At 35.4% G+C, this 15,587-nt stretch overlaps 1 protein-coding gene and 1 non-coding gene across 2 annotated transcripts in view; one reads left to right on the forward strand and one right to left on the reverse strand.

The window, feature by feature from the left end:
* The window catches only part of LOC129244839 (patched domain-containing protein 3), a 31,856-nt gene extending 16,595 nt beyond the window's left edge, over positions 1–15,261 (reverse strand). The window contains exons 1-2 of the mRNA XM_054882720.1: positions 15,128–15,261; positions 13,773–13,918 (exon numbers count right to left, since the gene is read on the reverse strand). Of these exons, the coding sequence (XP_054738695.1) occupies positions 13,773–13,918; positions 15,128–15,261 (280 nt within the window). The remainder of the gene's footprint in view (positions 1–13,772; positions 13,919–15,127) is intronic.
* Trnae-uuc (transfer RNA glutamic acid (anticodon UUC)) lies at positions 9,771–9,842 on the forward strand. Its single transcript has one exon. It is a non-coding gene; the product is annotated as a tRNA-Glu (tRNA).
* Positions 15,262–15,587: the final 326 nt, after the last annotated feature.

Genomic DNA, 15,587 nt, shown 5'->3' on the forward strand with positions numbered 1-15,587 from the left:
TTTTTTTTGAAATTGTAGGGTTGTATGTTAAGTCCGATCTTGTTTTCCTTATACTAAAATGACTTAAACAAATTTCTACCGGGTGGAATAAATGAGGCTGGCCGTTGCATTAAGGTTCTAATGTACGCTGACGACTTAATGCTTCTTGACGAGTCTTCCACCGACCAACGGGCTATGGTCAATGCAATACGAAATTATAGCTTTCAATGGGGCCTTAGAGTTTATTTGTCTAAGTCTAAATGTTTGGAGTTTAGGGAGTGCACAAGAATTCCTACTTACTAGAGTTAGAAGTTTGGAGATGAAAATATAGAAACTGTCAATGAATATAAATATTTTGGTGCATTCCTTAACTACAAACTGTCTTACACCAAGCATTTGTAGTTAAAGCTTGGCGACTCTAAAACAACAATAAAAGCTACAAAGCTAAAATGTATAAATAACCCTCAGATTCTCATTTCTAAAACTAAAAATCCTTGATGTGCGCCCAAGATCGATTACGTTTTATGATGCACAGGCTTGGGGTGTAGATAAATATGAGTCAGTAGAGAGACTGCAAGTCTTTATTAGAGATTCAAATCTTTATTAAAAAAACTGATATTTTTGCTGCAAATACGCTGAATTACATGATATACATTGCAACAAATCTGCTTCCGCAATATTTGCAGACTCCTAGAGCTCAATTGTGTTATGTTTTGCACTCTTTTCCTCTGCTAAATGACAGACTTCGGCATATCCTTGCTAGAGAGTCTGTGTGCCATGATGTACACTGGGTCAAAAAATGGAAAATTTATCGCAAACTTTAAATTTGGAGCCTCTAAATGTCTTTAATTCCTGCTTCCTTCAAGGCAGTTTATAGAAAAACTAAATGTCAAAGAATTCTCGGTACTTTTAAACTCAGTGAAAAAATCTACATCTAGCGATTTGATAGACCAGTTTTACAAACATTAAAACTTTCAGTGCCGACTTGTCTGCATACGAGTATGCTATAAGTTTGAACTCTCGTGCAAGGTGAGCGCTTTTTAATCTAAATGCAAGGCCTTTTAAAAAAGTAACTTCTACCGCTTGCCCAGTTGGTAACTTGGATGTCCCAGAAAATCTTCAGCATGTCATTGCCTCGTCTATACAAATTTTCGTTGTGAACATTATGGTGAATAGGCAATATAAACATGATTTTGAGCGATAGTGATTAGAAAGCTCGAAACGAATTCTTTTCTAGCTGCCTCAAATTCAGGGAGCTTATTCTTAAGGGGACCCGGTGGTCTAGAAATTTCAAAAAATTGATTTTTGTTTTTTCGATATTTCAAAAGTATAGTATCTTAAGAATATACTATGAAAATGCGGAAATGCCCAATATTATAGCTTCTACAGCCCTTTAACTAGGTAGAGAGCGGCCCTGTACCTCAAACTATAAGTCATTTATCTCGAAACGACTTTTTCGGCCTGGTGTTGTCAAGAAAAAAAAACAACTATTCAAATGAATTGTCTCAAATTTTAATATGTTGCTCACAATATCGCCCATACTAGAATCCTACTATTATTTCAATAATTATGAATTGTTTTGATTAAAAAACTGAAACAAAAATTGTTTTTAGAGTGTAAAATTCAAAACCGCGCCATTTTGTCAATTTTTTTTGTTTTTTATTCTAGTAGCGGGACATAACTACAGTCATACTGATTAATATTTTTTTTTGCTTTTGTGTTGCGAATAAATAGAAGAGCCAAAATGGGCAACACCGTCCAGGTCCAATTTTTCGGGAGAGCCATTTTTTAAATTATTAACATTAACATTTTTTTTTTAATATTTGTATGTAAAAGAAGTTAAATAAAAATCGTAAAAAATTTAAATACCGTTTTTCACTTTTTATTTTTTCCTGAAAATGCCTTCTAGACCACCGGGACCCCTTAATAAATTCTCGTAATCTGCTTGTTATTTGCTGTATACTGATTAATTTATATTTTCATTTGAGGATTAGCTTTTGAATAAGCACTTCAACATTACTTAAAAAAAACAAAAACCATATTAACGAACAAAAAAGAACAACAAAAGTGAACTAGGTGCCAAAATAAATTTTTTATTTATTATACCCTCGACTGACAACTTATGTTGTAGTTGTACGATTATGCCGTTGTAATTATTTGAGTTTAATATGAAATAAAGAACATGAAACACTAAAAACATTTTTCTCGATTATATTAGGTGCGCAACTAAGTTCTCGCTGTTTGTCAATAGATGCCGCCAGCAGTGTGTGCTAGTCGATTCTAACATAACTTAAACGTCATAAACCAAGCTTAGACATATGGTAAACAAACTGCTTCGACACATTAAAGATTTTGTTTTGGTACCAAATACTTTTGGTTTTGTGAAAATGTCTGATTTTGTGCAACGTGCCGAATAATCGTCATTTGCGGGAAGTGTTGATTTTCCTCTTTCATTCGGAAAAAACGGCGGCGGAAGCGCATCGAGAGGTACAAAAAGTTTATGGAGATGCTGCTTTAAATGAAACAACGTGCCGAGATTGGTTCCGTCGCTTCAAAGACGGTAATTTTAATGTTGACGACCGTCCGTGAAGCTCGGCGTAAAGGAAGGCCAAAAACCTTCGAAACTCTGAATTGGACGCATTACTCAATGAGGATCCGTGTCAAACAGAAGAAGAGCTTGCTTCAGTATTAGAAGTTACCCGCTAATCCATTTCCAGGTGATTGCATGCTTTGGGAATGATTCAGAAACAGGGGGCTTGGGTTCCTTATGAGTTAAAGCCAAGGCGTCGTTTTTTCGCCTGTGAACAATTGTTCCAGTGGCAAAAAAGGAGGGGTTTCTTCATCGCATAGTGACGGGTGATGAAAAATGGATTCATTACAGCAATCCAAAGAAAAGAAAGTCATGGCGACTGCCCGGACATGCTTCTACGTCGTCGCCTCGGCGGAACATTCACGCTGCGAAGGTTATACTATGTATTTGGTGGGACCAAGTTGGTGTTATTTATTATGAACTGTTAAAACCAAGCGAAACCATCACTGGGGATCGCTATCGACTCCAATTGATGCGATTGAGCCGAGCACTGCGCGAGAAGCGGCCGCAATACGCGGTGAGGCATGACGAAGTGATTCTACAGCATGACAACGCTCGGCCTCACGTTGCCAAGCCGTTAAAACCTACCTGGGAACACCGAAATGGGAAATCCTACCCCACCCGCCATATTCTCCAGATATTGCGCCGTCCGATTATCACCCGTTCCGATCGATGGCACATGGCCCAGCTGACCAGCAGTTCCATTCAAATCAAGACATCAAAAAATGGCTTGATCCGTGGATAGCCTCAAAAGCTGAACAGTTTTACCGCGACGGTATACGAGATCTACCATAAAGATGGGGAAAAGTAGTAGCCAGCGATGGGCAATACTTTCAATGATTCACTTGTAACCATTTTCATCAAAAAAAATAGCGAGAACTTAGTTGCGCACCAATAAATTAAAAAAATTATTTTGTGTGATAGAAATTTGCATCTTGATTTTTAAGCGCTCTATTGCTTGTCTGTTTGTATGCTGCAGCTGTGTCAAAAAAAGAGAAAAAAAAAATACAGCCGAAAGCCTCTGTAGCTAGCACTGCGTTTTTTATAGCTTACGTAATATTTTTTTTTATTATGTAAGCTTTTTTAAAATAAATATAAAGAATAGAATGATTGACGTACGACGGCATTTGCAAAAATTATAAATCTTCCGATGGAATGATTAATCTTGCGCCACCTTGTAGTTTCTTTACTGCATGGGGTAGATTTTAGCTGTTACCACAACACCACAAAAGCACCACAAAGTGTTATACTATAGATTTTCTTTTAGTTTAATTATATTTCGATGCTGCCTTGGAATAAATAATTTAAGATTTTAGCAATAGGAAAGTTATATTGGTATTTATTTTACTGTGTGATTTTCAGCATTTGAATATTTTTTAATGTAAGGTTCACACATTCCAACCGTTTGTTCAACACGTTTAAAAATGTGTTGGATGACTAAAAAGCCAACATTTCAAATTGAAATTTGATTGTGAAGCCACATCCAATACATACATACGTCCATGTTGAGGCAACGGTTGGTGCGTGTATACGCTGACTTAGAATACGCAGTATGCATTTTTTGAATGAAGGCCACAACATTTATCAGAATACTAGAAATTTCCTTTTTAACCGATCTTGATTGAATTTTCAGTTTTAAATGTCTACTTATCTTAAATTATATCACTTGCATCACTGCCGTGCCGTGCTCAGAAATACGCAAGCAAGTCAGAAAGTAAGTTTTTTTCCAATTCATAAGCATTTACAGGAAGTCATTTGAACAATTTCTTGCGCAAGCCACAAAAAACTGCATGTAATGGAATCCGAGAAAAAAGCAATTATAAAATCAAGTTAGTTGAAATTATATAAATTACATAAAAAATATACTTCGATTAAGCGATTATGATAACTTTGCCCTATTATCCAACACTGCTGGTGATTATTTTTTTATTTTATTTTTGCTTATTTATGAGACAGCTAAACAGAAATATGAATATGAGGCGAAATAGCTGGTACAATAGCCATTGTGATGGTGTTTGTAAAATGGGGGAAACAATTATAAGTTAACTATGCACCACTTAGAGAGGAGATTAATCAGTATTTACATGGCACGGCACATGCGACACAGAATTTCATAGATTTATGCGAGTGTCAGTGGTAAGGAAAACACTTGGCGATTTCCCAGTTTCCTCTGCATAATTTTCAAATGTTTTTTAATCACTTTTAATACCTTTGAATATCCAAGGTGGCGCAAAATTAATCACTCTATCGGAAGATTTCTAATTTTTGGAATTTTGGATTTATTTACTTGTGAACTAGACAGCTGCAATATATAAACAGGCAAGGAATGGCGCGCGTAAAGGTTATGAAAGATATATAAAGGTTATATAAAGATTTCCCTCACTCAAAGTCATTGCGTTTTTATTTGGTAAAAAAAGATATTCAGAAACCACATTGTATGATTCATTTTGCGCCACCTTGTATGCACATTAAACCAACACGATTTGTGTGGCTTACACATTTTCGATACCGTATCGTCGAACGTATGATGCCTCTTGTAGTCTTTCATGACAGAGGTCTGGAGTGAATTTCTAGGTTCCAAAATTTGATTTTTGCGGAATTTGTTATATTTATATGGAATTTTCAAGGCCTATGAAAAACAGGCACGGCATCAATGATACATCAATTTTATGTGAAATTTAATATACAAAAGTGTAATCAATTTTGAGATGTTGGAATATGGCTAAATTTCGATTTTTGAGATGGTTACAAGTGCACTAATCTAATTGCAATTATTGGTTAATAAATTCGGGCAATCTCATATTTCCTTTCAAATTACTAAACCAAGTTCAATTTCAATATGCAGGCAAGAATCTCCTCCCGGATTTCTGGTTAGTAGCTTTATTTCGCGATTTATCGACAACTTAGCATGATTACAAAAACACTTGTGTTAAATAAAAATTAAAAAAAAAAATTGTATATCTCATTTCATTTTAATATAAATTAGTCAGGATTTTTTAGGTGAAGTTATACGCCTTCTCTTAAAAAAAAAGAGGATACTTGGTGACTACAGAAAAGATTTTCAAGGACTGTTTGCCCTTTACACTATGATATGCAATGTTTCGGTGAATTCAATCAGCTATTAACCGAGAGGTGGAGCCTTAGAAACCTAAGACGTTTTCGAAGTACGCGGAATTCACGTAGGTAATACAAATGCATGGTGAAAAAAATTCCGAAAATGTGGCCAATATAAGACCGGTAACCGGCTCTCAGCGAATTTGAAATAACCAGCTGATTGGCTGACGTCATATGGGTCATGACAGCGGTTTGCTTACGAAAAGACTGGGATTGTGCTGGTGATAGACGAAAGAAAAAATGAACGCAATCCTCGTTCATGTTGCTTAGTTGCCGTCTGAAAAACGCCCGAGTGGACGAGTGTGTGAGTACATGTGAAATAAAGTGTGGAATTCGGCTGGCAATTTGACAATTTTCTTTTTTAACATAGTTATTGGCCAAACCTTGGTACGAATGAACTGTATCCCTTCCCGAATCTCTACAACTGGCAGTCTTATGGTCAATAGTCCACTAACGCTCCATTACTAAGCCCATGAAAAACTGTTTTTGATACACTCCCGAATCTTCTTCTTAATTGGCGCGATAACCGCTTACGCGATTTTGGCCGAGATTAACAAAGCGCGCCAGTCGTTTCTTTCTCGTGCTAACCGGCGCCAATTGGACACACCAAGTGAAGCCAAGTCCTTCTCCACCTGATCTTTCCAACGCAGAGGAGGCCTTCCTCTTCCTCTGCTACCACCAGCTGGTACCGCATCGAATACTTTCAAAGCCGGAGCGTTTGTATCCATTCGGACGACATGACCCAGCCAACGAAGCCGCTGGATCTTTATTCGCTGCGCTATGCCTATGTCGTCGTAAAGCTCATACAGCTCATCGTTCCATCGTCTGCGATATTCGCCGTTGCCAACGTGCAAAGGTCCAAAAATCTTACGCAGAATCTTTCTCTCGAACACTCCAAGCGTCGCTTCATCGGATGTTGTCATCGTCCAAGCTTCTGCGCCATACGTTAGGACGGGCATGATGAGAGTCTTGTAGAGTGTTAATTTTGTTCGTCGAGAGAGGACTTTACTGCTCAATTGCCTACTTAGTCCAAAGTAGCACTTGTTGGCAAGAGAGATTCTACGTTGGATTTCAAGGCTGACATTGTTATCGGTGTTAATGCTGGTTCCTAAATACACGAAGTCTTTTACAACCTCAAAATTATAACTGTCAACAGTGACGTGGGTGCCGATACGCGAGTGCGCCGACTGTTTGTTTGAAGACAGGAGGTACTTCGTTTTGTCCTCGTTCACCACCAAACCCATTCGCTTTGCCTCTTTATCCAGTTTGGAGAAGGCAGAACTAACAGCGCGGTTGTTAAGGCCAATGATGTCAATATCATCGGCATACGCCAGCAATTGTACGCTCTTATAAAAAATTGTGCCTGAGCGATTAAGTTCTGCGGCTCGTACGATGCTCTCCAACATCAGGTTAAAGAAGTCACACGACAGCGAGTCACCCTGTCTGAAACCTCGTTTGGTATCAAACGGCTCGGAGAGGTCCTTCCCAATTCTGACGGCGCTGCTGGTGTTGAGCAACGTCATCTTACATAGCCGTATTAGTTTTGCGGGGATACCAAATTCAGACATAGCGGCATACAGGTAACTCCTTTCCGTACTGTCGAATGCAGCTTTGAAGTCGACGAAAAGATGGTGTGTGTCGATTCTCCTTTCATGGGTCTTTTCCAAGATTTGGCGTATTGAGAATATTTGGTCGATGGTAGACTTTCCAGGTCTGAAGCCACACTGATAAGGTCCAATCAGTTGGTTGACGGTGGGTTTCAGCCTTTCACACAATACGCTCGCTAGAACCTTATAGGCGATATTTAGAAGACTAATCCCGCGGTAATTGGCACAAATTGCAGGATCGCCCTTCTTATGGATTGGGCAGAGCACACTTAAATTCCAATCGGCAGGCATGCTTTCATCCGACCATATTCTGCATAGGAGCTGATGCATGCACCTTACCAGCTCCTCGCCGCCATGTTTGAATAGCTCAGCCGGCAGTCCGTCGGCGCCCGCGGCTTTGTTGTTCTTTAGCCGTGATATTGCTATTCTCACCTCGTCATGGTCGGGTAACGGAACGACAATTCCGTCGTCAACGATTGGGGTATCGGGATCTTCACATTCTCTATGACATGCGCAGCTGTCACCGTTTAACAGGTTCGAGAAGTGTTCCCTCCATAATTTAAGATTGCTCTGTACGTCAGTCACCAGATCGCCGTCTTTGTTCTTACAGGACAACGCCCCGGTCTTAAAACCTTCTGTAAGCCGCCGAACTTTCTGGTAAAATTTTCGGGCGTTGTTCTTATTGGCCAGCATCTCAAGCTCCTCGCACTCACGTATTTCGGCCTCTCGTTTCTTCTGTCGGATAATACGTCTCTCTTCCTTTTTTAGCTCTCTGTAGCGATCCCACATGGCTCGCGTTGCGCCCGATCGCAGCGTGGCTCTATAGGCGGCATCTTTTCTTTCGGCGGCAGCATGACATTCCTCGTCGTACCAATTGTTTTTTCGGGCTCGCCGGAATCCGATTTCTTCTTCGGCGGCGGTACGTAGAGAACGAGAAATGTTGCTCCATTGCTCGCGCATGCCGGTGTGTTGGGCAGTGCTCTCCGAGAGCAGGAGTGAGAGTCGAGTGGCGAATCTTCTGGCTGTCTGTTGTGATTGCAGCTTTTCGATGTCGAACATTCTTTGCGTAGGTAGATGTACGTTTTTTGCTGCGCAGAGGCGTGTGCGCAGTTTGGCTGCAACAAGGTAATGATCCGAGTCGATGTTGGGTCCTCGGATCGTACGTACATCTAATACACTAGAAGCGTGTCTTCCATCTATCACAACATGATCGATCTGGTTTCGCGTTTTTCGATCTGGAGACAGCCAGGTAGCTTGGTGAATCTTCTTATGCTGGAATCTGGTGCTACAGACTACCATGTTTCGGGCCCCGGCGAAGTCGATCAGCCTCTGTCCGTTACCGGATGTTTCGTTGTGCAGGCTGAATTTTCCGACTGTGGGACCAAAAATTCCCTCCTTGCCCACCCTGGCGTTGAAGTCGCCAAGCACGATTTTTATGTCGTGGCGGGGGCAGCGCTCATAGGAACGTTCCAAGCGCTCATAGAAAGAATCCTTGGTCGCATCGTCCTTCTCTTCCGTCGGGGCGTGGGCGCAAATTAGCGAGATGTTAAAAAATCGCGATTTGATGCGGATTGTTGCGAGACGCTCGTCCACCGGAGTGAACGACAGTACTTGGCGACGAAGTCTCTCTCCCACAACAAATCCGACACCGAATTTGCGCTCCTTTACATGGCAGCTGTAGTAGACGTCGCAAGGTCCTATGTTTTTCTTACCTTGCCCCGTCCATCGCATCTCTTGGATGGCAGTGATGTCAGCCTTTACTCTCACGAGGACATCAACCAGCCGGGCAGAGGCACCTTCCCCATTAAGGGACCGGACATTCCAGGTGCATGCCCTCAAATCGTATTCCTTATTTCGTTTGCAGGGGTCGTCATCAGTGTTGGGAGTTCTCATCCGAGGCTTTGTTGCTGTTTTCATTGGGGGGGCTTTTTAAGTGGCGGGTCCCAAACCCAGCGCACAACCAGCTATGCTGGGATGCTTCGCCTTCTCACTTTAGCTCACTCCCGAACGGCTGTTCGGAAGCTAACCAGAGGATACGTGGGCTAATCCCGGACGTTGTGAGCTGCTTGAACCATATGTAGAAGAATCGTCCTGGCCACTCCCAAGTGAATGGCGATCAGTAACTTTCCCCACTTGCGTGGACTTCTACACATGGAACCATCCTCCTAAATAATATGTTGTAATTATCGACAGTTGCCCAAATAAGTTAATTAGCTAAATGTGCAAATATCCGTTTTGCGAGTAAACTAAAATACGCAGAAAAACCTGACAATTATTTGGAATATCTTTTGGTTATGGCTTCAAAAATCATTGGCAATGACAAAGGTGTTGTGGTATTGAATGAACATGGATATAAATAAGTTTTGATGTTGTTTATGACAATCATCTAAAATTAACTGTATCAAATTTAATCTTTGCTGCATTGAGAACCAAGCAGTGCCAAGTAACAAAATTCGCATGGTGAACATGTTTATCACCTCTCCCATATGGTCTAGTGGCTAGGATATCTGGCTTTCACCCAGAAGGCCCGGGTTCGATTCCCGGTATGGGAAGTTTTTTATTTGGTTTAATTGCATTTTTATTTTATTTGGTAATTAAATATTTTTTTTTTTAATTTCTGTAACTGTTTTATTAAGTAATTCTTTAATTTTTTATTCTATTTAATGTTGTTTTTGGTGATTATTTTTTTATTATATTTAATTTTTTATTCTATTTAATTTTGTTTTTGGTGATTATTTTTTTATTATATTATATTTAATTTTTTATTTTGTTTTTTTTTTGTTGTTAATTAATTTTGTTTTTTATTTTTTATATTTTATATTTTTTATTTATTTCTATTTTAGTTTTTAATATTTTTGTTTATAATTTTTATTTACTTTATTTAGATTTTTAATTTATTTATACTTTGTTTTATGCTTTCTTAATTTATAACTTTATTTAGCTTAAGTTTATTTTAGAAAATTTTACTTCAATTTATTTCTTTAATGTTTATAGATTGATTAGGTGATTTTTTATAAAACTTTTTTTTATTTTGTTATATTAGTTTTTTTTGTTTTTGTTTTTTAATTTGAAGTTTGTCTAATTGCATTTTTTGTTTTATTTGGATTATAATTAATTTCATTTACTTTTTTAAGGTATTTAAAGTAAAGTAGTTAATTTTTGAACTCTATTTAATTTTTTATTTTATTTATTATTTTTTTCATATATTTTTGTTGTTTTTTTAATTTTTTCATTTTGGTTTTATTCTATTTTTTAATTAATTTCTTTATTTGATTTATTTATAATTTTTTTTTTAATTTTTTTATTTTGGTTTTATGATTTTTTTTACTTAATTACTTTACTCCAATTAATTTTATTTTAGAACATTTTAGTTCAATTTATTCCTTTCTTTTTTTTAGATTAATTCATTAATCTTTTATTTACACTTTTTATTTTTTTATTTTATTATATTATTTTATTTTAATTTAATTTGTTCTATTTTAATTTAATTTTGCTTTTATTTTATGAATTTAATTTTGTAATTTAAATTTATATTGTTTTATTTAATTTCATTGTATTGAATCTCATTTTATTTTATTTTAGTTAAATTTATTTAGTATTTAATTACATTTTTTATTTGTTTAAGTACTTTATTTCGTTTCATTACTGTACTGTCATTTTACTGTAATATATTTTTTAATTGTTTTTCGGCGAATCAATTTTTTTAATTTAAACATTTTATGTTATTTTTGTTAATTAAATTCTTTTATTCCAATTAAGTTGTGTGCTTGCTTTGTAAATTGAACTTTATTTTATTTATCCTTTTTGTATTATTTTACGGCATTTTATTTTAGTCTATTTTATTTGGGTTGGTGGGTTGGTTTAAGGGTGACCCCGCATCGGAGTACCACATAGACCGCAAGTTGGGTCCGTTGTGTTGCCCTAGAGCTCATTATTTTATATGATTTCCCCACCTAACCGAGATTTTCATTATAGATTTTGGTACAAAATATTAATTCGTTTCGAGAATTTAATGAGAGATTCGATTTCCAGGTCCGAGACTGCTGAAAGATTGTCAATTGTTGGAGAGCCTAGAAGAGCGAGTCGACTTCTGGCTAGGCCGGGACAACTGCACAGCAAATGCCTGCTCGATACTTCCTCATCTTCGTCCTCGCAGTATCTGCACAGGTCGTTTTGAGGAACCCCGAGCCGACGTGCGTGAGTGCCCAAAAGGCAGTGGCCGGTGATAAGAGATACTATATGCCTTAGTTCGTGTTTCGAAAGACTTATAAGGGTTTTTGTCTGTTATTTTACTTGAATTACAATTTTTTTAAACGAATTCATTCTTTGTGCAATTATATTATTATATTTTTCAAAAGAATTTAGTTATATAATTTTGTTTATTTTGATTTAATTAAGTAATTTTTAGTGTAATTATTTTTTATTTTATTATTATTTTTTATACAATTTATATTTATTTACTGTTTACTTCATATTTTAATTTATTTGTTTTTTAATTAAATTCGTTTTGGACTTTTAGTTAATTACTTTTTTCATTTATTCTTATTTTCTATTTTACTTTACTTTTTTATAATAATTATTTTTAACTTCATTATGTTGATTCAGTTTTTTAGATAAATTTATTTTAGTTTAATAATTTTTGTTGTTTTTTTTGATTTTTCTGTTGAATTCGTTTTCATGTTTTAAATAATTACATCTTTCGTATCATTTAATTTTTTATTTTAGTTTTTGGACGACTTATTTTTTAGTTTAATTATATTGGTTTGGTTTTTTATTAATTTATTTTAATTTAATGTGATTTCATTTATATTTGATTTTTTTTAATTGAATTTTATTTTATTTTTATTTATCGCATTTTACTTCATTTTGTTTTATGTTATATTTTAATTTATTTAATGTTTAATTAAATTCGTTTTCTTTTTTTATTAATTATGTTTTTATTTATTTTTTGTTTTAGTGTTTTTTGGGTGAATTATTTTGTTGTTTTTGTTTTTCGAATTAATTTATTTCAATTTGATGATTTTAATTGAATTTAATTTCATTTTTGTAAATATTTTCTTCATTGGAGTTTTTTATTTAAATTCATTGTATTCCAATTTATAATACTTTATTCGATTGTGTTTTGGCTAGATTTGTTTTTTTTTCTATTTTGAATTAAATTTGTTTTCTTTTTTAATTAATTCTTTCTTTCATTTCATTTTCCTCTTTTTTTATTTTTTAATTTGTTTTCATTATTTTATTTGTTTGCGTTAATTTAGTTTAATTACCATATAATTATTTTTATTTTAATATAATTTTTGTTTGATTTTTTTGTTTGAATTTTATTTTGTTTTATATTATTTTCTTTACTATTGCTTCGTAATTCCGCCAAAGATTTGTAGATTATTTATTACTTTGCTGAATTATTTGATTCACTACGCTTACCCATTCATCACTTAGATTAAATCGGCCTTTATAAGCAGGCGTGAATAACCCCACTAGTGACTGCTGCCTTAATGTGACATACGGTTTGCCACGATAATCGTTTCGTTTACAACTTGTAATTGTTGAGTAATAAAACTGCCTACATTAAAACTTGTTTATTAAACACACCGAGTGTATTGTACGCCATTGCATCATATTTTGCGCAGGTTATGGGCAGAATAATAAAATGAACGAAAGTTATGCGAAAAAATGCACTAACACGGAACAAATTTATGGCAAGGAAGAATCTGAAATCAAACGCAAAATGCGGGGATGCAGATTGTTGACAACAATTATTTGTGATATGTTAAAATATAGATGTTTTAAGTATTTTTTGGGGAAAATTGGTTTTGGAGACTTTGATAAACTTAGTCATGGAGCGATGCGCAGTTGAACAACCCGTAAAAGTGGCAAGAAGTAAATTTCGCGCATTGCGTGATTTTTTTCCGGTAAGCAAATTTTCACCTAACTAAAACAGTAAAAGTTAAACTGAACTCACTAAATTAAAAAAAAAAAAATTAAATAAATATCCCCATACACATCTGTATTTTTTGCTTTTGTAAATATGGCAGTGAGACTCTCAAACAAACAGTTAGTGGATATACCATTGGTAATATTCTGGATACTTAAAATAGCCTTATGAGCTTTGCTCCTTCAACAGCTGTATTGAATGCGGAATAAAGTGTAGATACGCATTTTTCTTACATTATTGAGTGGTGAGAAATTTATAGCTAATTCGTTGAAAAACTGTGAACACTAGGTTTGCTGAACACTTATCGCTTAACACTTCTATTGAACCAATGCCACTCATAACTAAATTCCTTAAATGAACCAATAGGTACTATAGGTCCAATTTACCTATATATGTATAAGAATGGAAAAGTTTATGAAATTATTGAGCTTAAGGCATAGCTGTTCTAGCTCCTAACACAAATAGCTTATAAGATTTATGTTGTAAGCTAATTTTATATAAATAAAACCAATCCTTTATCACTTGCTTAATCGCCTTTTCGACTCACCAGGTCTTGTTATGCGTCCCACATTGAATCGATGTGTGTAGTTTACTTTGAAAAATGTTTCAACAACAGCGCGTTCAGCCTTGCCCTCTCCATTGATCGGTGAAAATAAATATTCGGGATCGATTTGATATTTTAATTGTTGGTAGCTGGAAGAGAAAGTAGAAATCGAAATAAAAATAATTAAAGTCTGAAAAGTAAAATATTTTAACTAAAAATATTTGTATCTTAATCTATGGAGTAGATTAGAAAAATAATATAAAATTTTTTGTGCTACCATTTTTTCAAGACGTAAACCCAAATACATTTAGACATAAACATCTTTTCCAATAGTCTAACTGCGATCAAGGCGCTGTCGTCGCCATATTACAGTTCTGGTCAACTCCTGTAAAGAAGAGTGGTAGTCACCAGTCACCGGGTGATCGGAACTCATGCGGAGAAGCTTGGATCTGCATACAACCCTCATTGTAAAAGTTGTGGAAATCCTGCGGGAAAAAGACTGTTGAACACGTTCCTTGCAAATGACCGGGTCTGGCGGCTAGGGGCTTAAGATGCCTTTCGGGGATAGCCTGAGGCAGTTCTCCAGTCTAGATCCTTTTTCTCCACTAGCAGCATTCAGTGCTGTGAGGCATCGCATTAGGTATCAGGTAGTGGCATCGCATTGTGGTATCAAAACGGAATCTAGTGCCATTTGTAGTGTGCTCGTGGGACGCTTGCCATCTAACTTACCAACCTACCTACAACGATTTGAGGAAGTGCCATAAACAGGAATTTGTCATACCTACTTAAATCCTAAATGGATAAAACCAACGCAACAATTCACAAGAATGTATCTTCCACTTATAATTTATCGAATACATAGCTTGGAAATGGTGAATTTAGATATTACAATATATAAAATTATCTTGGGAACTCTACTTTTAATGCATGCATTTAGAGTAACAATTCTTATAACACTTAATAGGAATACATTTTTTTCCTTTGTTATAATTTTATTAGCAGTCTTTCATTAACTTTTCAAAGAAAGCTGCTACTATGTCGATTCTTATTGTCTCGATGAAACTTCGCAGAAATATATACCTAAATTTATGTTTATACAAGGTGACACAAAATTAATCATCCAATTTCGATTTTGAACAACTTTTTTACTAAATAAAAAAAAAAACGATTTTGAGTACTACAAATCTTTATTTGAACTTTAGCGCGCTGCATTGCTTGACTGTCTAGTCTATACGTGCCAAAAATTATTGATGCACGACGTCGTTTCCAAAAATTATAAATTTTAAATAAATAGCGAGATAAATTTTGCGCCACTTTGTATATTTAAATATAATTAGTTGGTAGTAAAAAACACTTACCCAGTCATGCAGAGCATCGTTAGCAGAACCGGTATTATAATGAAATAGCCAGGATGTTTCGCTATTAAAACACCCAAATGGTAGAAGGATTTATTTAGCATTTTATCCACCCAATATATGCAGGCACACCTCATCTGTTGAAAAACGAGAATAGAAAAGAAATAAGAAAATTAGAAAAAAAATCGAGTTGAAAATTTCAAAACAGATTGATTGAAAAGTAAGTTAGCAAAAATAAAATAATACGATATTTGAAGTTAAGTCAGTTTCTGGATTGCTTTATTTTATTATAATTACTATATAATTACTCGATTTGCAAGAATACAACTTTTCGGTCGAATCTGAAAAAATTTTGTGTACGGATTAAACAAAAATAAATATATTGTGGGTCTGACGGAAAACAATATGTTCGATAACCGCAAAGTACAGAATTTCATCCCAGATATACGAAACCCGAGAAGGA

The sequence above is a fragment of the Anastrepha obliqua genome, chromosome 4 (assembly GCF_027943255.1).
Source record: "Anastrepha obliqua isolate idAnaObli1 chromosome 4, idAnaObli1_1.0, whole genome shotgun sequence".
NCBI classification, from domain to species: domain Eukaryota; kingdom Metazoa; phylum Arthropoda; class Insecta; order Diptera; family Tephritidae; genus Anastrepha; species Anastrepha obliqua.